General features: G+C 36.1%; 1 protein-coding gene across 1 annotated transcript in view; it reads right to left on the bottom strand.

The window, feature by feature from the left end:
• Positions 1-26,952, bottom strand: part of MAP3K1 (mitogen-activated protein kinase kinase kinase 1) — a 57,420-nt gene that overhangs the window by 8,101 nt on the left and 22,367 nt on the right. The window contains 13 exon segments of the mRNA XM_052670403.1: positions 948-2,223; positions 2,547-2,742; positions 2,979-3,070; positions 4,539-4,660; positions 5,096-5,386; positions 6,704-6,881; positions 7,008-7,089; positions 7,865-7,986; positions 10,248-10,393; positions 10,937-11,053; positions 11,906-12,106; positions 13,686-13,892; positions 15,670-15,820. Of these exon segments, the coding sequence (XP_052526363.1) occupies positions 948-2,223; positions 2,547-2,742; positions 2,979-3,070; positions 4,539-4,660; positions 5,096-5,386; positions 6,704-6,881; positions 7,008-7,089; positions 7,865-7,986; positions 10,248-10,393; positions 10,937-11,053; positions 11,906-12,106; positions 13,686-13,892; positions 15,670-15,820 (3,181 nt within the window).

Here is a 26,952-nt window from a genome sequence, read left to right on the forward strand (position 1 = left end):
AATGTTTATGTTCTTGAAGACTATTAAATACTCAAATTTATAAGCCTCTCCTCTCCCTTACAGTTACATATATTGCAGTATTATACATACTTTGGATGAACACATCCTTCCACAACCCACACATTTCTATTGTATGTTAGAACATAGCTGCTCTTCTGCATTACTAACTTAAAGTGAAAAGCAAGATATAAAAACATGAATAGGACCAAGACTTTTCTATTCCTTATCTCATTTCTAACAACCTAACATAAGCAAAATTACACTTTCCATTTAATTTACTTCTGCTTCACCTGTTGTTGTCTTACGCAAGCAATCACAAAAAACAACTATTTCGTTCATTCCAGCAACACTACCAATTCTGCTGCCTTTCCTAGGCATGTAGCCTCACAGCATCTTACTTCCTTCAAGTCAAAATACTTGACCATTTTGTGAGCTTCCATATAACTTCTTTCTCTATTCTTATTTCTTGTGCTTTTGCATGCGTACAAACAATGGCCTTTTGGGTTTTAGCAGTACCTTAGGTATCTTGCAGCTTTCCTCTCAATATGTGCTGAAAGGAAGATCTCTTCCTACTCTGCTTATTCTTTCAGAAACTAATTTGATACCATGTGATGGCTTTTAAAATAAATCAACACCAAAACCCAGTACAGTTTAATTCCTAAAAACTTCACTCTCATTTTCTGCTTCCCCCCCTTTCCTTTACACTTTCTTCTTCGCTATTTTAAGGAGAGCTACATATCTCCTTTCCAAACACCTTCTCTAAACTCGTTAATAACCATGGAAGGATTCTGCAGCACCCTCAACTTGTAGACTGTTTATATTCCAACTTATAGGAGAGAACACTGAGGCAATTCATGTTTGTACAACTCTGAAAACACACCAGCACCACCTTAAACTATGCAACTTCAATTCAGATGTTTATTCTGAATTCCCATGTGCATACTTACATCCTGCTGAATAATTATGATATCTTCACCATTTTCGACCTGTAGTTGGGGAATTATCGGCAGGGCATCTTGAGATGCTGACATTGCCATAGCAATAGCTAAAGCTTCCTCTTCTTCAGCTTCCATCTTTTCCTTGCATTTTTGATTATGATTTACATCATCTTTGTAAGTATCATCATTTTCTGCCCTCTCAGGAGAAAGAACTGCAACTTCGGACTTGAATGTAACTGTGCCATCGCTTGTTGGCATGGAGGCCTCAAGTAGGTCCTCAATACTAGAGTTGAGCTCTGCACTCACATCCAACCGACATTTCTCATCTACTGGTGTGAACACCGTCTCTTCACTTGGTATAACTGCACTACTGTTACTACCATTGCCATCACACTGAGAAGTATCATTCAGGTCAAGAGTCATACTGTTCTTTGAAGTTTCTCCCTGCTTGTTCATATCATTTGGAGTGGGTCGCGATGGCTTTGGCCTGTGTATGTGACTAGATGGCAATGGCCTGGCTTGGGTAAAAATTGGAGAAAGCTTATCTGGTTCTTTATTTTCAGAGCAGCTTCTCTGAAACTGGAGGGAAAGCTTCCGTTGTGTTTGAGGAGAAGGTGAGGAGATTTTGCAGGGAATGAATCCCTGAGGTCTGAGTTTAGAGACATCTGTTACAGTGCCAGCTGGTACAGATGGGTTTGAAGGAGAGAGAAGAGTTGGGAATAGTGACTGGGAATGACTGGATGAGGGAGAAGAGTTCAAACACTGACTGTAGGGTTTTCCTTTTGTTTGAACAGCTGGCTTTGGTTGCTCAGTGGTTACTGATGAAACAGGAAGTCCCACAGCTAGGCCAGCCAGTGTCTCAGAAATGTCCTCTGGACTGGCACTCAGTTTTTTGTCACTTAATCCTTTCCCACTTTTCCCTGATAACTGGACAGTATTGTTAGGAGTATTATTTTCTGTAGCTTCTGGAGAATTGTCTGGTACAGGTAGCTGCAGAAAGTCTTCATGTCGACATTCCCCAGACTGTATTTCTTCCATGCCTAGCTGGATGGCTTCTGCAACTTCCATTTCATCTGCTATTGCCATCAGACGTCGACGCATCCTTGTGTAATGAGTTGAGCTTGTCACACTCAGCATTTCTAACAGCTTTACAAACACGTGAGGCACTCTTGCCACCATTCTTGCTGAACTCAAAAATACTCTCCGTGATAGTTTACCGACCATTGAGTGGGAATTGTCAATTGACAGCAAGGCGAAATTTAGAAGGGAGAGAAGTTTCTTATACCTGTAATTAAAAATAAATACATTTTAAAAAAATCTGTTTTATGAAGTGATATGCTCTGGTTAGCCTGTACTAAGAAAGCCGTTTCAAGACCATGTATTTAGCTGTTAGTTCTGCAGTAGCAAAAGGACTTATTGCTTGCACTGCTGTTTCAGAATTGTTTGATAGGTCAGAAACAGAAAATGGCAACCAGTTACTCTAAAGTAGGTGCACTTTTACATGCAAATATTTGTTTACAGGAATTCATCATCCCACAATTTTTTGAAGAGATCACCAATGACACCATCAACCACACAGAGCATTAATTAAACAGTGTAAGCAAGTACCTGCCTACTATGGTATCAGCCTGTAAAACATCTCCACAGACAATGTGAGGATAAAATTCACCAGGAAATTCCAACAGAAGTCTGTCTATAAGACAAAGTCTCCCCAGTAGCGCTTGCCAGTTGCTAGGTTCAATTTCAGTTGCAAGAATACAATTTAAGACATAATCAACATCCAATGGACCAATACCAATGGATCCTAAAAAAAAAAAGGTGATAAAAATAAGGATTAGATATATTCATAGTTCAAATTCCATAACGATCAAAAGTTTTACATGGAATTATATCTGTGCCCAAAATAACTCCAGCCCCAAACTCCAAAGAAAAACATTTTGTCTTATGTTTTGGATAAATTCTGTACTTAATTAAAAAAAAAATAAATCAGTATATTTGCTTGGAATGATAACCCATTTATATATGAAGAACTATTATTACCTGATTTAAGTATTTCTCTCCCAACTGCCAACTCTCCTGCTTGGCCTTTACACATCTCCAATAGTGTTGAGACTGAAAGTTGACTTGTTCGACTATAAGAAATTCAAACCAGAAGTAACTCCTTTAGCTGGTGGTTTTTAGAAAAAACTTTATAACATTTCAATAATCATTAGCTGGAAATTGTATTTGGATATCGACTTCACTTTATACCAATTCATTTGTACAATGGCTGCTCCGAAAATAATGCCTCTTAATTCATTATGTTGGTCCATGATGTTAGAGGCAGATGTTGGTGGTACAGCAGTAGAGGTTGAACCTTCCCACCAATATCCTGTTGTTGCTGTGCGACAGATGGCAACACAGGGGCAGTCTGACAAAATGGTGTCTGACATGGAAGCGCATATGAAGCAAAGGTGTCACTGAGTTCTTCCATGTGGGGGAAAAAAAAGTATCCATTGACATTCACTGATGCTTACTTAATGGAGATCAATGAATGTGAGCATAGTGAGGTGGTGGGTGGTGTGCATCAGCAGTGGAGACAGCAGGTCACCTCTATTGGTACAGATTTTTACAAATACACCCTGCAGGCATTTGTTCATCACTGGAAAAAATGCACAGTTAATGATGATAACTATACTGAAAAATAATATTTTGTTCCTAAGAATTTGCTCTGTGAAATGCAGCTATTATGCTCTTTTTATCTGTTGTAGTTTCCATGGAAATAAACAAGAGGCATTAGTTTTGGAGTAACCTACATACAATAGTGTATCTGCAAGCTACAAAGAGTTGTGCTGTATTTACAAGGACATTCCCAGAAACTTCATATATATCACCAACAAATAAATAAAACAGATAGGAAGCAGCTTCCTTGTTTCTCAGTACATTCCTATTTCCCAAGTTCTTAGAAACCTTAGGCAATAATCTCTTGCAGAAGAAATCACTCAGGTGCACATTAGGACCTTCTCCTCTTGTAAGCACAGGCTAAATTCAGAAATCCAGCAGCAAAAGAAACGGTTCAATTTCTTTTCTTAAATTTTACATGCTTTATCATTAGACAATTGCTGGTGGGGGAAGGGACCATTGCTAGCTGGTTTTAGAAGAAATGCTGCTTATGATAAATTAAAATGAAAGAGACAGTGATCATGGTGATTATGTTCTGCAAATAGTTCACTGTACAGCTGAAAAAATGGTTGGCCTGGCAGAGCATATAGGATAGTTCAGGACAGGAAGACAAAGCCTAGCTGATGATTTCACCCAACGTATCTTCCTTAATTTTAAAGGAAAAGGTCTTTACGAAAGCAAAGCATCATTTAAGATATCTAAATGCTGGACATACATAATCAGATGCGCTCAAAACCTACATCCTTCAAGATCAAAGTTGGTTGTAGCAACTAAACTAACAAAACCATATATCATAGCACACTTACACTTATCATCCACACATTTTACTTCACCACATCTTATAAATGCTCTTATTGTTTCACACAAAATATCAACAAATGAAGATTCAAGATATTTCAGTAACAACCCAAAATAAATTTGAAGTTAATGAGACCATACCTGTTGGCATCTGCACATTTAACTAATATTGTCTCTACAACTGGCTTCAGAAGTCGCTGTAGTTTAGTCTTTTCTGCCAAGCTATGACAAGGAGTATAGACCAGCATGGCTCTTAAGGTTTTCTAAGAGAAATGAGGAAAATCAGTAAATATAAATCAGGTCAGTTATAGAATTTTTTAATTAATGTGAATAACTTCACATAAATTGCATTAAAAATATTACAGAATTGTTAAAAGGATAAGGAGCTAATCAGGCATCCGCAGTCGAAAGTAGTAATGCATGTGGAAAGGACAAGAAAGGAAATTAATATAGTGAAAAGAACACAGACATACCATTACTGCTAATAATAACCATTTCCCTGTATTTGGCCAGTGGATACATGCCAATTCACCCTTGCTAAAGACTATCCATTCTGCTTTTAGACGATAACTAATAGTCAAGTCATGAGTAATGCTTAACAACAATAATTAGGATTCTTGACCTTACACATCTCCTTCTCCTATCCCTTAAAAAAAAAAATGAAGTAACTAGAATACAATGAGTAAACAACTACTTACTAAAGCAGCAACATACACTTTGTAGACAGGGTCAGCACAGACCATGGATAGCACACTGCAGCAAGATTCCACCACAACATCTCCTGAGACGGTGGTCTGAGATGACCCACTCGCTACTCCCAGAGCTCCAGCACTTGTGTTGTGTCCATTGCCATTTCCAGAATTTCCAGTGCTTTCTCCATTAGCCAGTAATAGAGCACCACTAACATCATGGGAAAGACGTCTAAGTGCCATCTCTCGTATATTCCAGTTTCGAGAAAACAAGCAGCCGACTAACTCCATTCCAAAGACCTGCCAAATAGAAACCTTACATGAGTCAAGTTGAATAACATCACAACTGATGAAAAACCACCCTAAGACATCTGTCAGCCAGAAGTTATATGCCAGAGGTTATACTATCTTAAAATACATAAATAATTTTTAAAAATCTATGATATAAATTAACTGTCATAAATAACGAGTCTTCAGCTCTTCAGAAACTCTGCTAGGCCAAGTGGGGGTGGATAATTTCATTCACTATACTTCAGTTACTCAGTAATGCAGGTTTTAGACAATGATTTAAACAAAGCTGAAAACTAGGTCCAGCTATTTTTGACAAAAATTGACAGCAGAAATATAGGGCAACAAGTTATCCCATTCTTCTTTTCAGCACAAGATCCCTACTCAGTTGAATCCAACTTCAGCCTAAGGAGTATTTAGGCTGTTTGTCTCTTGCAACCCAACTTAAGTAACAATAAGTGCCAACTTGGTTTTTATATGACACTTGCACAATAAATTGCACAAAACATTGTGTAGACGGACATGGCATAACAAGAACTACTGCTGATTGGTGAGTGGCTGGATTGGATGATCTTGTAGGTCTTTTCTAACTTTGGTGATTCTATGACTAGACTAAAATTAAGAATATGAATTTTGTTACGAGAATCTTCAGTAGGAGGCCCGGGATGAAGTCTGAATGATAAGGCACTAGAACTGGCTGACCAGAGAAGCTGTGGATGCCTCCATCTCTGCAGGCATTAAAGGCTAGGTTGGATGGGGCCTTAAGCTGCCTGATCTGGTGGGTGGCAACTCTGCCCACAGCAGGGCTGCAGGAGTGATATTGTCTTTAAGATCTCTTCCAATCCAAACTGTTCTATGGTTTTTATGATAAGATACAAAGATGGTCAAATAATGTTTTGCTAGACTATCTCAAGAAGCTTAAAACATACAGGCGATCAGTCCACTTCAGGGCCATTTTTTTTATTTCAGGCAAGTAATTTAACCACAGTATAGCCCAGTTTGGTGGTTAACCTAGGACTAATAAAATAACAACACAGACAAGATACTCAAGATTAGTTGCTTCCAAATCCTAACACAGTATCTTTTATACCAAGATTTTTCAGAAGAAAGCTCCTTTGTGCCAGTGATTAATAACAGCAGTAGGAATGAATACTTAGAAAGTACTTCTTTGCTGGCCATTAAGCACAATGATCATAGCTTCTTCTGAAGAAAATGCAAGTAGTTTTGCATTTATGCTGTGCAATATTATATTCACTAGGAACAAGTTTAGCAACATGGTTTAAAAATCAATTTTTACATTTGAAGCTCCTTTTACACTGTAAAAATTACCTGAATCCATGGCTCAGCTAAATCTTTATAGGCAGAAGGAATCTGCTGGACCCCATAATGAGTAAGGTTAAAGTTAGTATCCTGGGTTCTTCTCTGTGATCCAACTGTTGACTGCTGTTGAGTTTGTTGTTGAACCACATGGAGAACAGAAGAATCCACAGGGCTTGGCAATTCATGACTACAGATTAACAGCAAAGAACAAAGATTAAGAAATGAAACACTGACGAAGTTAAATATTTTACCACATTCAAGAATGTCTCTTCAGAGCCAGAAAGATACACTTACATTCAGACTGAATGCCTACCTGTAGAAATCATGAGACCTCCATTTAGATCTACACAGAGGACATATAAGTGGCTCTCTGTTTCTTCTACACTCTTCTGCCCCTGGATAAAAGCAACAGGAGAACATTTTCCAGCTTTCCAGTGCATAGACCAGATGTCTAAGAACTAATATGTCTTAAGTTACACTGAAAAAAATTCATTTTCTAACTGAAACTTCTAGACTGAACCATGTGAAGCATTCTGACAAATATGTGCATTTAAACATTTCTTCACACAAAAGTGCTTCATGTTGGCTCTGTAATTGACATTGAAAGACATGAACTGAAATATGATTCTTTTTATGCCTCTAATAAAAGTAATATCTTTTTTGTGTACAAAAATACAGGAGACTGAGCTTTATTTGTTGAAGTTATTTGTTGAAAGTATTTACACACTTTATTTAATGTAGCTTGTACAAGTACTCTTAATTCACTACATAATCCAAGGTTAGAGTAGACAACTTTCATGTACTCTCATGACAAGTCACAGTAAATCTGCACCTAACCTTATTCTAATTGTTTAATAGTCTTTTCAATCAGGTTAAAAAAAAAAGTTCTAACTTTTAGCCCTGCAGTTAACTTTTTTCTCAAAGCACTAAACTACAAGCTTGATTTGTGAATAACTGATAAAAACAGGTGTATCGGTGGTATCTGAATGCTGATAAGGTGTCACAAAATTCTACAGTCATCATCTAGGAGCAAGTTTCTGGTTTTGTGAGTATTTTTTCTCCACTTTTAAATAAAAAAATCTACAAAACCCACATTGGATTACACTAAATTGTAGTACTTTTGCATACCTAGAGTCACAAGAATTTAATGAGACAAATATGAAAACATACATATTGACATGCAGTGGTGGTGTAATTTGTTCCTGCAGCCATCTTCACACACAGTCAGGCTCTCTTCATCCAGCATGCCTAACAAACAAATGGGGCACATCTGCTCTTCTTCATCTTTCATACTATTGAAAAGAATATATATGGATTTGTGATTTTAAAATAGCATATCGGAATTCAGAACAGGTTTTAGCAGTTAGAAAGATTAATTTACAACTACTTCTAAATGACTATGCGCTATTCAGAATAATTTTCCTAATCCTTGGTATCAGTAAATAAGCAAACAATTTTGAATGTGCAAAGAAAAGACAACAGCTTGCTGAAATGACATCTTTTATGACATCTTTTCAAACTAGGTCAGATATTAATTAAGAGACAGAAAGGTCCAGCACTTACATTTTTATCTCCATAAAGGCTTCTTTAAACAAAGTTTGTTTTTTCAATTATTATTATCAGTTTTGAAAAATTAAGGAAGTTCTTGATTTTGAAATCTGCATACATTTTTTTCCCATCATAACATTGAGTTGTAAGATAGTATTTACAGATTTCTGTATTGGTCTAAAGACTACGTGATAAACATACGTAAAAAATAATACAGCCATTTGAGTCCTCTGACAGAAAACAACGTAGTAGATTTGCATAAATGCTAACATACCAACACTGTAGATCAGTAAAAAAATCACCTATTCTGCATGTTAATTACATTTTATTTACCCCTTCTTTTAAGTTAATGTAATCAGAGATTTCGAAAGAAAAAGATATTTTAAACTTAGATAACATTTAGTGGAAAACAGATTTAATATTCTGTAATATTTCTTGAATGTACTAAGCTGATTATCCATACTACTGATTTAAGTTATAGTTGGTGTATGTCTAGAAGTTTGCAGAAATCCTGTATTTGTTCAGCAGCAGTGGTTCTTACAACAAAACTATATTGTACATATTTGTTTCTATTTCTTTGCAAACTGGTGACATAATTTTTTTTCCAGTGTAAGGTTATTTTTGTGATTTTTCAAGGAAAAAAATAACCTCTACAGAACAACACATGTACTAATTTAAAACATATTTTTGAAGAACTAGTACTAAACTAAATTTAACTCAAATCATAGCAAGCATCAGAACTGAATGAAGTTTTATCTTAAACGAATCTGATGCTCAGTGTTCTCCAGTATAATACAAACACAGACCCACAAAATGGCAACCTATCTCACTGCACCAGTAGTGGTAGGAGCTACCTGATGGCTAGGAGGTATACTGGCAAGCAGTTGGAAAATGTTTTTTCCTGTCAATAAAGACAATTAGTGAAGTTCACAATCCAATGAAAGAAATACATCTTTCCAGACAAGGTACAGAATTAAAGAAACTGACAAGACAAATGGTTCTAGAGTAATTTATGTATTTAACTGGTTTATTTATCTTATTTATTTATAATGACCTAATTTGGAAAAACAGATAGTGGGAAACTAAGGTCGTAGTCTATAAATCAGAATTATAAACCTGTCTGAATATATTCAGCTAGCACCATGGGAATGATCACTAACATATCACGGTAGTTCTTATATTAGCTTTCACTTCACACATAAGAAAGCCTCAGTTCTGACCGCCGTCTGTAGTTTGGCGTCTCTAGAGGATGTCTAGTTCACTCAACCCACTAATTCAACCCACAAACTACTTGTTTAAGAAGTAAGATCTCTGCAAAACCAAGAAAAGGACAAGCAAGAGCACCCAAACTGTACAGGCTGAAAAAAAAATAATAATCACTAAAAACTGAAATAAAGTCATTTTAACATAGTGTAAAATAGAAAAATCATACTAGTTAGTAACTCCCTTCACTATAACCATTCACTTTTCATGAAGAGTTTTCTTCAAAACATACTTGAACATGTGAGCATACATCTTTTATTATGTGCTTACATGCACAGTGTACACCCAGAAAATTTTCAGTGTATTCGCATGTGCACAATATCTCAAAAATAGTATCAATTTATTAGGAAAAGAGAAAAAAGTGAAATCCTGTGTCTTGATTTGTCAACATCTGCAAACTGCTATATGTGAACAAATAAAAGTGTCAAATAAAAACAAATAAAATCAGTCTTACATATAAAAACATTTTTCAAGTTTGTTTCCCAAACCAATGAAGGGTAAAAGTAACTCTTCTCAAGTCAGTAACTTTCAAACAGAAAGATATAAAGCAAATATACCCATTTGGTACTGCAGTGACAAACACATGCTTAAGTTTGCAAATATAAAGATTTAACATGGCCTGAAATGAAAGCAGCTTTGAACAAAAAGAATGTATGTGATTCTAAACCTGCAAAATCAGAAAAAAAAAAAACCCAAAACACTACAGAATTGAAGCTTTTAATTCTTTTAGAAAAATACTAACCTGTTTTCTGAACTAGATGTAGAAGTACTAGATGACAATGTATGAGAATTTGACATGCGTGAGACAAACTTCTGGATGGTGTTACGAGATGGAGCTTTGATCCTCGAGCTACGCCTACTGTGATATTTCTGGAACAAACTCTCAACCTAACATCAGAAAAAGATAGCAACAGTCGTATTTATGCTATGAATAGCTTGTATTTAAAGGCAACATTATGGAAGCTTAACTACAGCTGCAAGAGATCTACTGACTTCCACAATAATGCATTAGCAGCAGAAGTATAAGGAAATTTCTAAGTCTTATTATATAGTTCACAAGAAACATGGTTTACAGCAAAAATCCATTTACTTGTTAAGAGAAACTGAAAACTTTAAGGATACACACATCTATAAAGATCTCTGCTCTGCTTACATTTCAGCTAATCAGAGATAGATATAAGTAAGCTTGACTAGAAAATCTGAGATATGAATAATTCACTGAACTACAGTTTCTACTGACATTTTTAATTACACCTTTAATTTGTACATTCTTTTTCTACCCAGACTTAAGACTAAATTAAAAACAAGTAAAAACACAATCTTGTTGCTTAGAAATACAACAGTTTTTAGTATTTTTAGGATAGCATCCTAATGACTTTTAACTGGAGCAATATTTTATATCTGCCATTAGATTCTTATGACATTGATTACCTCAAAGTTTTTCAGTGTCTTTCTCCACAGCATTGGGTCTGAGGGCTCAAGCTGGAACACTCGCAGCATAACGAAGAGCAGATGAATACAAAATGTTCCACGGCCACAGCTACATGTCTGCAAAGAGAAGCACGTGCTAGGACATCACTGACCTTATAGTTAGATGGGTCATTCTTCCACACTGAGGTGCATTATGGAGGGGTATATTACATTAGGAAGGCCCATTAACCCCTTTTGTTGTTGTTGTTGTTTTTGTTTTAAAAACAGATAATTTACTGCAAAATAGTATTTTATATATGGACATAAATCCGAAACATTCAGGACAACTGTAGTATCTGTTCTTTCTTTCTTTCTTTTTTTTTTTAAATGAACTAAAAATTATACTTTTACTGCTCTTCATACAAAAAGGAACTTATGCATATAGTCATAACACAGAAAACTTACATCAGATTCTTCTGTTTACACAAAAACCTATATGTCTCCAATGTAGAATCACAGTGGTACTATGAAAGTCTCTAAAAAGAACCTCTTTATGGATATTAACAATACCATCACTCCACTAGAGGAACTGTGATATTGCTTGTCATTAATATGTACTCCACAAATAAAGGAAAGAATGCTTTTCACTTTGAGAAACTAAAACGAAATTAAGCGGCCACATTTTAGCAAAAAATGTTTAATAAGACATTTAATAAGCCACTTGCCCTATATATTTCTTATTCCTACATTAGTGAAGACTTTTTAACTAGGCTTTTTTTAAAGAGGATTCTGAACAAAAACAGTGCTTGGCACAGGTTTAACAAAAATGCAAGCTGATCATTACATTACACAAGCACAGATTACAACTTTCAAACATTATTTTACAGAACAATTAGCATGGTTTGGTGACTAATTTAACTTGCTTTTGTACAGTTTTTCAATATAGACTATAAATTAGTAAAAGCTACAGACAGCACAAACATTCTTTACCTGAGGTCCAATAAACACTCTGTATTTATTATCAGGGCTATCTCCTCCAATTAAGAAAGAGTTGGGTCCTATCTGCTGCAGCAAGTACAGCCTGGCTCGCATAACTTTGTTGACACGACGACTTGTTTCCTCAGGGCTGTATGGAGAGAAGCCATCTGGAGATGGGGCTCTTCGCGGTGGTGTTATTCGTCCACTCTGAAACTACACAAGTGGTTCCATCATATTCATGACAACTGAAAGTTTAGCTATGTATTTTTCCAGAATGATGAGCCCCTCTAGACCGAAAAAACTATAACCTGATCAGATTACAGGAATTTAAAGAGGACAATCTTCTTCTGAACAGAAATAGAGCACAGAAGAAAAACTAAAATTTTGTAACTGAAATTTTGTTTGGCATTATGTCAGAATAGGAATCTCAAGATGCTTCAACATATGTTCTCACCGGTAGACTTACATTATTACTACTAAATTGTCAGGTATAATTCAACTGGAACATCTTAGGTTTGCGACTCAATATTAACAAGTTACTGAATAAGTTCATAATGCTAATATATTTAATAGGTAATGAAGTCATATGAGTACAGTGTACAAAACAAATATTCAGTCAATGAGGAGTTGACTTTAAGAAATGCCAGTGAAAAAGAAAAGGAGTGCAGCTCCCTATTCTTTACAACACTGGTGCAACTATTGGCTCAAAAGATTATTTTTGATTATGGAAAAAAAAAATCACTGGTCAAAATTTTTTAATTAAAAGTGTCTTCATTTAAGGTCTTCACATTTCTAACATTATGAATGCTTTCATGATTCTATCCAATTTCTAAATTTCTGCTTTGATATAGATCCAATCTGAATTATAAGTTACAATGCAGAAGGTCACAACTGTCTGAATGAAGTAAAAGATATCTTCCAGTTTCTTTCATGTGAAAAGTTAATAACAAGAAGATGAACAACTTAGCATCTGAACTTCTCTCATCAAAAGGAAAGAAGTTGTTCTACAGTGCTGTGCTGTGTGATCTTCATCTCTAAATTGAATGGAATAGCAGTACACATTTCAGCGATTTTGGAAATCTTGTTTAGAGCAATTGGACAGTGAAAGCTATTGTTCCTTCTCTAATTATATGAGTCAGCACATTCAGCTGTGGACAAGTATGCTAGTATTATCTGTTAAACATCATTCCTCAAAATATTATATTCTCAAGCTTCTCCAATAAAGTGAGCTTTTAGTTCTTGAAACATTCCATTCCGTATTTTCATTAACATAACAGTACAGATTTTATTTTCTAAGAATGCACACCTAAAACTTCCCCAACCTCTGTGTAAACATCAGTCCTCAAACAAAGGATCACAAGTAACATACTGGTAACTCTTTTCTACAGAACTCTAACCAACAATTCTACCCTCAAAGGAATATTCCTATCTGGAAAGCTGAAGAAAAACTAGAGAAAGAACAAACTCATGGTACCTCCTTGCTCAAAACAAGCTAAGAGAAAAAGAATATCTGCATTTCCTTATTTATTTCCTACAGAAAAAGTCCTTAGAGGACGACAGAACTAAAAAGAAGAAACACCCCTTAAGAGCAGAGAATAAAATTCCACACATAAGAGAAATGTAACATGATACATGCTCTGGGTATCTCTCTCTCTCAAGTGATGCTGTGTCATAACGCCATTACATCAGCATCTTGTCCTAATCACTGAGGATGATGTACTAACTGCCTCTTTTTATGCATAAGGTTGCAGAATATACTCAATTCAGTCATTACATCACACTTGCAACTTACAGGTACTGGAGATACCCTTTTTCTTCTAACACCTGGTGACTCAGATTTAACAGTCCGAGAGGATGATGAAGAAGAACTGCTAGGAGAAGGACTACGCCGTCCTTTCTGCGTAGGTGAAGAAGCAGTGCTTTGTCCTTCAGATTGAGGTTCTAAAGATAGCTTGTTCATTTCAGATCCATCTCCCTTCACAGGGATAGGTTTCACCACCTTGCAGGAATTAAACCATAAGGTTAGAATTATTTAATTACATTAAAACAGTACAAATACATCAAAACTTCTTTTGCTAGCATTATACAATTAGTGGCCTTGTGCTGCCTGAAAGAGTAAAGGCCTATGTTTATACCCCTGATCTGATCTGCCAATACACTTTAAAATGTCATCATATTGAATGTGTACTGCTTGCAAATCAGGACTTTTTAGAAACCTCTTTTGTGCTGTTTTTAAATATATTGCAATTGGATTACAGAAGTAAACAGCATATAGAAGTATTCAAAAAGCAAACTTTTCCTATAGATTACCACGTTTTTCCCTTCCTGGAAGGTCAGAATGTAATTCATGGGCATATGGACAAATTACTATTATCAACAGCTACAATCTGAAAAAAACCCTAAATATTAAAGTGGTAGTAGCAGAATCTGGAGCTAGAAAGTTAAACTAAAAAAAGAGATGCCTCAAAGGAAGCAGGTTAAATAGTGAATCCATTTCAAGCATTGCAGTAACCATGACACAAAGAAAAAATCCAAATTAAAAATTATTTTCTATAAGAAGTTTTGAGATATTGCTTTTTTTTTTTTTTTTGGTACATTAATTACCAAATACCAATTACCAACACAGTAAACTTGGGTAATGCACAAGATGGCCTTCAACTGTGCATTCCCACCAAGTCACAGTGTAAGTCATATTAATGCAACTACATTCATATGCAACAAATTACTATAAGCTAGCCAGCATTAGTTAGCTTCAGAATTACCGCTGCGATGACTGAGTTTGATTTGCCTGCAATTTCTTAAAAATAAAATTCCTTGAAAGAGGACCTGAGTGAACAGCATGGAGCTGTGCCAGGGGAGGGGTGGCCGGGGGGTGGGGACAGGGTCTGCACCAGAGGGTGGTCGGACCCTGGAACAGGCTGCACAGGGCAGCGGTCACAGCCCCGAGCTGCCAGAGTTCAAGGAGTGTTTGGACTGCGCTCTCAGAGGTGGGGGTTGGATTTTGGGTGGAGCTGTGTGGAGCCTGCAATTGGACTGCATGTACTATGAACCCCTTCCGTACTACAGGGATATTCTATGGTTCTATCATTCTGGAATTACTTCTGAGCTATTAATACAGTTATTAATACTGAAAGAAGCTAATACAGATGCTCTGGCAAACAAAATTTAGCTGAGTTGAGACTTACGTAAAGGAGTTACTCAGGTTTGTTTGCTTTTTTTGTTTGTTTTCAGTACACTTGCAGGGTAGTTTTTGTTTTCATGTAACAAAAATTCCATACAATTACATTACAACACCTTGAAAATTTCTATTTAACATTTTTAAGCTACAGAAATACAAATTAATTAAATCTTCAAAAAGGAATGGAGTGCAAAACACTATTGTGCAGTTCTACACTGATGTTTTCATGTAAGGAGAAAAAGCTACAACAGCTGCTGACATTAGAGAGCAGTACTGCCACAGCAGTTTTATAGTACAGACTCAGCAGCTACAACAGCTGCTGACATTAGAGGGCAGTACTGCCACGCCACAGGACTTTTATAGTACAGAATCAGCAGCACAGCTATATGTTGTGGTTTTTATTTTTGTTGTTTTTTAATAGTTTAAAAACATGTACATTTCAGAAAGTCAGCCACAGCTTTCTATCAAAGAAAAAAATGAATAGGAAAATCACTATTAAGAGCTCCAAATTCTCACGATAAAGAGGTTTCTAAAAGGAAAACTTCAGGAACTCTTATTTGTAAGTTACAGACAATGTCCTTCCTTCAGCATCACTTACCACAGGCCCTCTCCTGCTTCTTCTTTCCAGCCATTCATGCTTCCAAGCTGGCATACACGTTGCCTTGAGTTTCTCCCTGATCATGCGCTCTTCTGGGCGGTCATCCATCTTCTGCAAACCCCTGAGGGTTTCTTTATTCTCCATGTCACGACTACAGCAAAGAAAAAAAATTATAGTCATACAGTTATTTTTATTTAAGTTATAATACCATACCATAGCATTCTTAAATATTGTGCCATCCTATTCTCCATCTCCTTTCAACACACCTTCTAAAACATTATTTTCAACCCTGCAGATTATTATGCAACTGTTTCAGAAGTGTTGTGATGGTTCTTGCATGCACTGACAATTCAAAACTTGCCACTTCTATTTTTAAAATGGCTTACAAAACAGATATAAGTGAATACTGACAAACTTACATCCTCACTTGGTGCGCTAGCATGCAATTCATAGTGCCTCTTCCCATACATAAACACCTCCTCAAAAAAAGGGCTTGTGAAGCAATACACAAAGTATGTTTAAGCCAGGCACAGAAGTCAGGAAAGTAAGGCTACTGCCCCTGAGTGTTGCTTTCAGTGACTAATGACTCAAAAGTGCTGCCAGTCAACTATAATTACAACAGAATTCACAGCAAGTTCATATCTGTAAAATGAAAGCGTAATTCATCTGGATTGTACTTTTTTGACCTACAGCAACGTAGTTACTTGTGATTGCAACAACAAAGAAGCAAAAAAAATTATCTCAGCCGCTGAAAAACAAACATGAGCAGTCTAGAAGATTTCCTGATTCTGTTGAGCTATCTGCTAAATCACCCAGAAAACCACACTGTTAAGCAGTAGCACATGATCCCTGCCCACCTTCTTGATGTTAGATTGTTTTTATGCAAGCTTTATTAAGCCAATTCTCAGGATGAAGTTTCATTTCAAAAAATAAAGTCAACTTGAAGAGGAAGATAGCCCTAGATAATTTAGCTGCAGTGAGAAGCAGCTGCATATTTACAACTGCTGCTTTCACACCTGCAGTCTTCAACATCTAAAATAATTAGCTGTGCAGCCAAAACTACATTTATGTACTGCACGACGCATGACCTACAGCACATTCCCTACGACATTCCCTGGAATCAAAAGATGTGTTCATGAGCAGTATATTATGAGGTTCATTTATTATAAATTTGGACTTAGAAGAATGAGAATGTTTTATTGGTGAGAAAGAGAACCCTCTTGTTTTTTCTCCTCTTATTGTAGAGACAAAGGAAACAAAGTATTCTGAGACAGGAAATAACTCTTCCTGTTCAGTGCTGAAATGTAATAAGCAGATGGATACTGTAAACAAAGTACATTTGCTTTCAAGCAGCACCTCAATCTGCCATTAAAAACTGATTTTAGACACAGAACTGTGTCTAATGATTAAAGACTTAAAAGTATTTATAAGTAGGAAAACAACCCACCAAAGAATCCACTCCTCATCCCCAAGTGGCAAACCTTACATTCAAAACTAAAGCAAGTGACATACAAATTATGTTTGTTCCTGCACTGAAATTATGCTATTGTTTTCAAGAAAGAGACATAAGAAGTGATTCATGATTAACAAGAGAGATATCACAGCAGAAAGAAGAGTCCAAATGTGCCTAAAAGCTTAGAACAGGGGAAAAAAACAACTGTTGTCTCATCTTTCATAGGGCTGATTTCACATTTTTATCTTCACCTAATAAGTAAATAAATAAAGTCCAAAGCAAAGCTAAAAAAAAAACAAACGTGAATATATACAGACATATATTTATTTATATGTGTAATAGGCACACATATATATCTACAAATTTAAAACATATAGTCTGTTTGTTTTTTTTTTTTTTTTCTATGAGCTGGAGACCGTTTCACTTGCATGAATACATTGTATACAAGAGAGAAAACACTACTGCAGCAGGGAAAGAATGGCACAGTATTTCATTTGTCTATATAGGCACGATTAACTTCCCAACAGATACAAAAAAAGTCTTTTAGAGGCCCTTGGACTCGAATTCATGAACAATGTAACACAACAGTGAAGGCCTCACAATCTGCACTTGTTCTCCAAAAGCAGAAGCAGCTATCTTCCTCTCATGTGACAGCTAAACCAATCTGCTCTTGTCTGCACAAAGACCTCTTGTGCTTTTCCTCCACGCAGGTGGGAAAGACCAACAGAGTCTGAGAGCCCTTGCTTAGCAAACTGAGATTATCTTTTGGCAGTTTACAAAGTGTTCTGGAAAGTATTCATATTTTAACTCAAGCTTGGCTAATATTATCATTTAAATATTCTTACACTTTTGCATCTGTGCAGTCATAGGAAAAAAAATACTTATTTCATAAAGTCCCACTGCATACTGCAGCACATCCTCATTTTGCAGCTTGAACGTACAGGGTTGTTTTTTGGTGGTTTTTTTTTTTTTTTTTTTTTTTTTTTTCCTGTTGTTTTTCTTTTATTTATTTTCAAACCTAACACAAAACCTCATCTATTCCAGTCCAGCTGAACCTGACAGTTCACCAGGTTGTCAGTCCTCAAATCAATGCATATTAGCACAAAATACAAACAGTAAAAAAAACCACACCATATACAGCACAGAGGACTTCAAGGCACAGGGTACCCTGATCTTCATATAGAAAAACCCATTCTTGATACAAGAACACAACAAAACCTGACTGCCAGGTGGTACTTGATTTAAATAGCTAGGACAAACAAGGGAGCAGTCAAAAAGTAAATCTTCATTTTACAAGAAATGTTGCTCTGGAGAGCCTGACATTTCTTGACATTGAGATTAATGCAGTGTAAGGGAACAGACTAATGTAACGCTTTGTGCAGCACAGGAGGCAAAACTTTGTCCTTCGCTGCCATCTTGATTTTGAAGCCTTGCAAACACTAATTGAACAGTTAGATTATTAACAAGTAGATCTCTATGGATCAATGATTCAGTATTTTAACACGAAATATGCAATACATGCTGTTCAGCAAACTGTTGTGAAATACACAAGTTTTACTTCTGAACAGATCAGTGAATTTCACACCAATTCTTTGCAAGTATTTTTCTTGCAAAGGGCATATATGAAAATGCAAAACAAACAAACAAACAAAAAACAAAGAAGCAAAACAAAAAAAAACCAACCAGCTGAACTGTCACTCAAATAAATTTTCCTGGGCTTCTCAATACTTAGGAAAGCCGTGGCTTCCCTGCTATTTTGTTTGGGAGACTTTATCCAGAAACTGCACTGGACCAGATTTTCTCATCAGCAGTACCAGTGAAACAGGAAAGAGGTCTGGAAGGAAAGATCTGTCTGCTGTATCCACAAAAGCTAAATTGCAGGGAGGGAAAAAAACAAAAACCAAAAACAAACAAAAAACAAACAAGCTGGTAACTTTTTTTTTATTTTAATATTTGTCTGAAGTAAATTATCAAATATAACTTGTATTACCAGCGCGGTCAAATGATGGATGACCACAGCTGTAGTAAAATATTTAAGAAAAGAAGTGGTCGTGCAGCATCTCTACCAGAGAGCAATCTAAACAAAGGAAAAAATGAAGTATGGCACATTGCACTGAATTGAAAAACTTCACAGGGAACTTTTTCAACCTGACACTAAAGGACAACTGCCACAAGACACCAATAAACACTCTACGTCACAGAGACTAATGAATCTGGCTTCCGAGAATAGCTATGGGGATTTCAGCCAAATGTTATTTAAGTGTGAAATGAACTTCTATTCTTCTCTTAGCGTAGCTGACAAACACAGAAGGAAAAACAATAATTATTTTTTTTTAATTTTTTTTTCCCCCCTATCTGCCTTGGCCTTTCCAATAGCTGTTCTCCCTTGGGAACAATACAGACTCTCTTCACTTGGCCAACACACTGTCCTCTGAAGTTCACAAGAAGAATGTATTGAGTGGTATGCTGTATCTAAGGTTTGCCTTCCTCTCACATTAGGAAGAATGTCTCTTCTTCTTGTTTGTGTGAATCACTGATGAATATTTTGCTAAGCCTCCCCTAGTCTGGCAATACTCATGATTTACTCAGTTTAACAAGACCCTCATCTTCTCCCCCCCTAAATCCACTTGCCCTCAAAGGGAACTACAGCCAAACATATCTCTGACTGACATGTCAAAAACACGCATCTCTTGAAGAAGACATATCACTGCCAATAAGATAGTATTTGCAACAGAACTCTACAGCTGAGCCATCAACTTCAGCCGAGTTCCACAAGCCCTCTTCAAGAAGAATCAGTGATGAAGACTCAGATCTTCAGATGTCTAAAGCTAAGGAGGTATGCTATCCACCTACATTTTCTAACTTGTAGAAAGTCAGATCTATGTGTTGAGAGGACAAAAAAAAAAAAAATAATGGCTGGACAGCATGTTCTGAAGCCACCTAGTCATAGGAACTATTCAGAATCACTGAAAACAAATCCTACAATCCTTCTGCAGGCTTCCTAAGAAAGCCACCAACTTCTGACATGAATATGACAAGCTCAAAGGTCTCTCATCCCTTCTGCAGTTATTCAATCTCACAATACCAACTCAGACACGTAAAGGTATATGCTGTGCTAATTTCAAGATGTAAAAATGGCAGTTCTATTACATTATCTCTAAAACTTTTTGCTTTCATACCAGTGGGTTTGCAGAGCAAATTTAGTCTCTTAAAAAGCTTATTCCATGATTGAACACAATTTCTAGAACCTACGCACAATTGTAGTGGGAAACACACAATTACGTATACTGGTCAAGATGCAAGGCCATTAGATTGTGCAGCTTAATTCTTTACTTAAAAGTATATATTTGGACATAATTATACAGCAAACTCCAGATGCTCAGCAAGAAAGATCCAGTTCATGCCTAGTTCATATTGGGGCAGCAAAAGAGAATCATGAAATCATAGAATGCTTTAGGTTGGAGTGAGTCCTGCACAACATATTAGCAGGCATTACTCTAGGAACTGCAGAAACATTGAGAACAAAGATCATAATTTGAAGTTTACAGTCAGCTATGCAATTGACCCATCTACATACAGTTATAGGTTTGCAAGCATAGAGTATCAGAAAGGGATTCTCCCCTATGTCGTTCCTCCAGAGCCTCTCTTGCTGAATACAACCAAGTATTTGCTCATCACCAATCCACTTTTGACTATCATGTTATTTGCTCATGTTACAGTTTAACCTCTTAAACACTAAAGTGAACTTCAGCTTCAAATTATTTAAATCCATCATATTCTAACCAAGAAATGCATTTGGTGAAATGTAATTGGCTAGGACATAGAAAACATCAGGTCAGAGCATATGTAGTCCTTGTTAATGTAGAAGTCTGAAATCATTAGCAGAAAGATGGCACAAAAGGTATGAAAACTGAAAACAGACATCAAAGTTCTCGATGCACATCATTTATTACATGTCTATATATGAAGTTCATGGGAACATTCACTCTGTTTTGAGTCCATACTGGTCCTGCTTTGGAGCTGAGATTGTTTATTGCGAGTTTGATGGCTATCCCATGCATTCTGTACAAAGTTTAGTGAATAACCTTGCATCTCTACCCCAACAGACAACAAAATCAGACATTTTACAGAAAAGCTATACTTTGAATCAGTTTAAGATAATAGGGGTAGGAAAATAATACATTCCCACCTCCAAATGTTTTGGGAAAATAAAGCATTCGTGTAAGTAACTTGGATAGGATGAGCTGCACAGATTTTTCCAAAGATATAACCTATTAAATCATTTCTGGAGGAGTTATAAACAAGAAAGGGCATTCAGACCATTCTGGCCCTGCAGAATTATCAGATGGTATCAGTTATTCCAAGATTTTGCTACAACGAGAATTTTAAGGTTCTCTCAGCAAAAGAAGATCATAAAAATAAATCATGTGAGACAGCAAATAATTAAAAAAAAAAAAAAAAGCATGTAAACATGTTATATCTAGCAAAGAAATGTAACAGTCTAATTTTTATAAGTCTTAATGACTAGTTAGGCTGTGAATGGTAAGCTAGGCAAATGGAGAACCGCAGAAAAACAACAAATCTTCAAATGACTTTAAGCTAAGTTCATGAAGTTAAAAAACCTAACCCAGGCCTTGCCGAAGGAGGAAATATACTTTGAAAGACTTAAACAAGTTCACTCTTGTTTTTTTTCCATGAAGAAAAATCTGAACTCCACGATTCCAGAGCAAAAATGAGGTTTCTATCCAGTCGTATTTGTTTCATGGTTACATTCTCCTGGCAGTCATAACAAATTGTTATCTACTAGTTGGTCTAAAGCAGTATTTGGGAGGCATGAAGAAGAACTCCATTATGCTAATCGTCCCAGTTTACTTTCTTATTTACATATCTTGCCTGTGTCTGCTTTCATTTCTTGATATTCATTTCTTGATATTTTTCAAGTTTATGCTCTAGTCTGTGTAGAATAGGGACAAGAAATATGAAAGAGAAGAAAAAACATGAGTTACACTGGAATTACTATCACTGAGTTTATTTCTATTTTATACAAGAATTCAGTATTAATCTCTATTAAATAAGCCCTAAAACTTGCCAAGAGCTGCCTGTGTTACTGATATCCACCATCAGAGGCTACTCAAATGTCCTTGTCTTGCAAAGACTTGTGCATACACTGAACTTTCCTCCAATATCTAAAGCACACTAGACAGTACTACATGTTTCTGACTCTGGCATAAAAAGCTTTCTTGGAGCACAGAAGTAAATTACAGAATTCCCTGCCAGTTTATTCTGGGTAACTGTTAGGTGAAGAAACACTGGCATGCCTGTGGAAACTAAACATCCTTATGCTCAATCCATCACAGACCTCTTATTTCTGATCAGCAAAAAGTCATAGGTAAAATGTGCTCCTGCCATGAAGACTGAGGATCTTCAGTTCGGAAACTCCTGCATGCTCTACAAAATACCATGTGCTATATGAGAAGAGCACTACCTTGCTATGCAACAGGGAGGGACAATTTGGGGATGTCTGTCAACCAGTCTAGACACAAGCCAAGCACACAGTAACTACACCCATTCTAACAATGGCAGCTGCTATTAAAAATGTTTATTTTTGTAAGATAACAACAGGCGAGCATGACAAAAAATGACCGGAAAAGGCATTCAAAGCTTCTGCAGGCATATGGCTAAAAATGGTTATGGTCTCCATAACTCCTCAGCTTCTTTAAAATCCAGAATATAAAAAGAAAATAAGAATGTGAATGTTACCAGATGATGGATGAGAATACTTAGCAAGGTTAACTCAAGCAACTGAAATAAAGAAAAGAGCAATAACCAAATACACCTATGACAATAAACCAAGGAAGTCAACTATGAGACAGCAAGTACTTGGACCATTCCTTACCAAAAACACACTTCTTTTTCTTATCCTCAGTGCATTTCTGATGGAGTTTTTTATTTAGAAACTTTGCTATTAAAATGGCATAGGAATGCAATGTATTTATGTTTTTAATTTTTTTTTTTGTATGCATACTTCTTTAGAAATATAACTCTTGAGAGTAAATAACATACTGTCAGAGTTAAAAAATGCAGTGAGTTCACATCCCTTCCACAAAGGCTTGCACAAATGTGTATCTTCAGGACTTGCTTAAAAATTGACAAAAAAATGCCAAAGCATTCATGAAGTGGCATGAAAGCATACCACTATAGAAACATCATTTTACAATGGTTCCAGCAACTTGAGGAGCAACGCAATGATCCATATAAGAAAACTTGATCAGAAAGGCCCTATATGCAGTTTTCAGAAAAGCCACTCCCTTCCAGGATGCCAAACATAATACATCTTCTTGCAAGTTAAGCACCTGGGAAAACTTTCACAAATGACGAGCACTTCGCTATGGAAGTAACATTACATACATCTAGAAAGATGCATGAGCCCAGACATACACTGCACTTATGAAACGCACACTAACAGATGAAGAATAGTCTAGCTCCCTGAAGACATACTATGCAACAGTAACTAGAAACAGTACTAAACTTTCAGAGAAATTGATAGAGGATTTAAGAAGTCAGAGGTATTCGGTCAGCTGACTGCAATTTTTTTTTCTTCGCTGTGACACAACATTAGTAAATGCAGCAAGCACAATTTCTTTATCTAGCAAAATGTATACTACATCTACATTCATGACAAAGCATTAGTACTTGACATGAAAGTGTCATGCCTTTGTTTAAAAGAAGATATTAGTCGAATTTCTGTAAGTAAAAATGCCCTCATTACCTTCAGATTTAGGTTAAGACAGTGACTTGCAATGGATAACTGCCAACATTCAAGAAGTCTTGTGAGCAATCAATTGCCTCATCATCCCTTTGCTTCCTGAGACTCTGCTCAGTAGAGGTATGGTTCTTGATGCTGGCTCCACACTCTGTGTTTGTCCAGACTAAAGGCTTGTGAACCAAGGGAAAGTTATACATGAGGGAAAAACAACAACAACAACAACAAAACAAACAAGCAAACAAACAAACAGAAAAAGCAAGCCTACATGTGCTGCAAGAAGTCAGATAACAGGTTGGACTTGAGCAATGATCTGAGCTGTGCAGTACTGTCTTCAGTTCTGTCTGTCTACCAGAAAACACTTCGGCTGCTTCTCACTTCTTGCTTTTCTTTTTGAAGCTCTTTGAAACAGCAATTTCTAATTTAAAGATGGCTTTTTCAAGATTTCCATGCTTTCCAGCTACAAGAAATCTTTCCATCAACAGTGAGCAGTGTTCATTTTGTAAGATCTTGTGAAGGATCACCACCCTGATTAAGCCACCACACTATTCTGAACATTGAAAACAATTCTGTATCTAAGGAAGTACAGATATACACGACCGGTGCAACAACACAAACCACGATGTGGAGCAAAATGCTGCCTCCCAGCTGCTATATTACCCAAATATTCTGGTGTATATATCTACACGAAAGTTGGATCAGATCTGTCCCTAATTTCATCTGGAATTTTAAGGTGATAAAATATACTGAAAATAATACTGTTGTAAATAAGTAATAAACTTCAGATTGTGACCACTGCAGAAACATTTGGCAGAACCATGAGCAATTTCTTATGGCTACCCAAAAAACTCTTTGAATAGGAATGGAGGAAAGTATTTCAGAACTGGAGAGTATTGGCAGTGACTCAAACTTTCAGATACTTTACTGTTAAATAAAATCAGAGTAGCTGAATTTACAGATGTTACCTTTTTACTGATTAAAAAAAAAAAAAAAAGAGTTGTGAAAAAAAATGAAGTTTTTAAACAAGCAGGCAAGCAAAGAACATAAGTTCTCTGGACATACAAGAGTGTTCAGAAAACTGTGTAACTGGAAAACAGTCAAATAATTGCAAGTAATATTTTTGACAGAAATCTCAAAAACACTTATTTCACCTGCAGCATTCAGGTAGTTTTTTTGAATCTGATACTAATTTATAGCAGTAAAGTGACTTATATGGAAGCTTTTTCATACAGCCTAACCCACAACTGAAAAAAAGAAATGACTGTTCTGTCTTAGAAAAAGAAGCTGAAACTACATCCATGTATAACTTAAAAAAAAAAAAAAAAAGAAGAAGCATTTACTTGCTTATTGAGAGAACTGTTTATAAGATAAGCAGCAAGGGTATTTTCAGTGAGATGCACACCAAGCGTATAAGACATTTGGAGCACTGGTACAGAAATATTTGTCAGATTCTTACCTCAAATTACCTGACCATAAAATCATATATAGAGTATGATAGACTGTTTTCAATCATTCTGTAAGCAACCTCATATTTTAAGATTCACAGAGCATTATTCCATCTTATAATGAAACCCTATATCTTAAATTTCAGGAGATCCTGATTCGTTAGTACTAGAAAAGATATTCAGGGCAAGTGATGACTGTATATCTGTCTCCAGCATTACTTTTTATCCATTTTGCTGCTGTACTGTCACATATCTTTGGCTTCCACTACAAATGCATAAATGCTTTCATTATAATTGCCTTTGTCAGCTTTTTATTACATTTACCTTCTCTCCTCATAACGTGTACTACTTCATACCTGTACTTGTATTTATGATGCAGTCACATAACTTCAATAGAACAGATAGTTTGTTTTGGACAATTAACAATACAAAATCAATTTTAACTGGCAAGTAAAAGAAGGATATTAGATAGGGGTAAACTGGGATAATCCAATAAATGTGCTTCCTTTCCCATTCATGCTGCCATGGGCTGATGACAGCCTCCAGTGCTGGTAGACACACATGGGGACATTGTAAGCAAGGTTGCCTACTAGAGCCCCATTCATACTCCCACAGAAACGTAAAGGAGCAAACCCAAACTTCTGATACAGCAGTAAAATAAAACTTCCTTATTCAGAATTTCTCAAATCACCATTTATACCCTTGCAGAACATCTTTTGGGAATGTATTTTCTTTGCCCATTCTGAAATATTGTCAGCTATCCAGTGGATTTATTACGTCCTGTGTTTTATGTGCATGGTTCAACAGTTCACAACTGTGAACATAATACCAAGGCTTCACACTGAATTGAGAAAAGCGTCCATGTTTAAAGAATATATTGCAAAGATACTTAGTCAGAATTTTTATCCTTAGTCAGATACTTATCAGCATTCAAGCTAATATCCAGTATGTTATTGCTTAATTATCAATTATCATTTAAGACCAGTGACATTATAGGGAAAACAAAATGGTTTTAAGAATGGCCATGCAGGCAACCCACGATAAGGTTTGGATAAGAAATAGCTATAAACCGCACAGCGTCCTCAAACATTACTTCAGCTGTGACAGCAGCAGCATTCAGTGAAGTAGTGAAGTCCACAGCATCAAAGAAAAGGTATGAACACAGATGTGCTTTCAGATTTTTAAATGGCTCTTACACAAAGCTCCCCCTACCTCACATCTATCCTTTATCTAAAAAAAAAAAAAAAAAAAAAAAAAAAAGGCATTTTCCATCAGTAAGTGTGTTAGTACTCTAATAGCAGGAGTTTTGCTTCTGTGGTTCATTTTGCTCATTTGTATTTGACGTTTGAAGCCTTTAGCACAGATGTCCACTGTTAACAACACACTCAACTGGAAGCACATCTTCATTCCTATTATAATTTTTTCCCATTTCTCACTGTGCCTCCCTAAAAAACAGCCTTCTCAATTACTGTCTTTGTGGAATCATGTGATAAAGACATAAAACCAAAATACAGATATTCTTGTATTATACTTAAAAAGCTTTAGAGAAACTTAGATCCTGACATTTTATTCAAATTATCCCTGCATGCTTTTATAAAGCATCAGCTTTGACTTTCAGTTTC

The sequence above is a fragment of the Tympanuchus pallidicinctus genome, unplaced genomic scaffold (genome assembly GCF_026119805.1).
Source record: "Tympanuchus pallidicinctus isolate F22 unplaced genomic scaffold, pur_lepc_1.0 scaffold9, whole genome shotgun sequence".
Classification (NCBI taxonomy): Eukaryota; Metazoa; Chordata; class Aves; order Galliformes; family Phasianidae; genus Tympanuchus; species Tympanuchus pallidicinctus.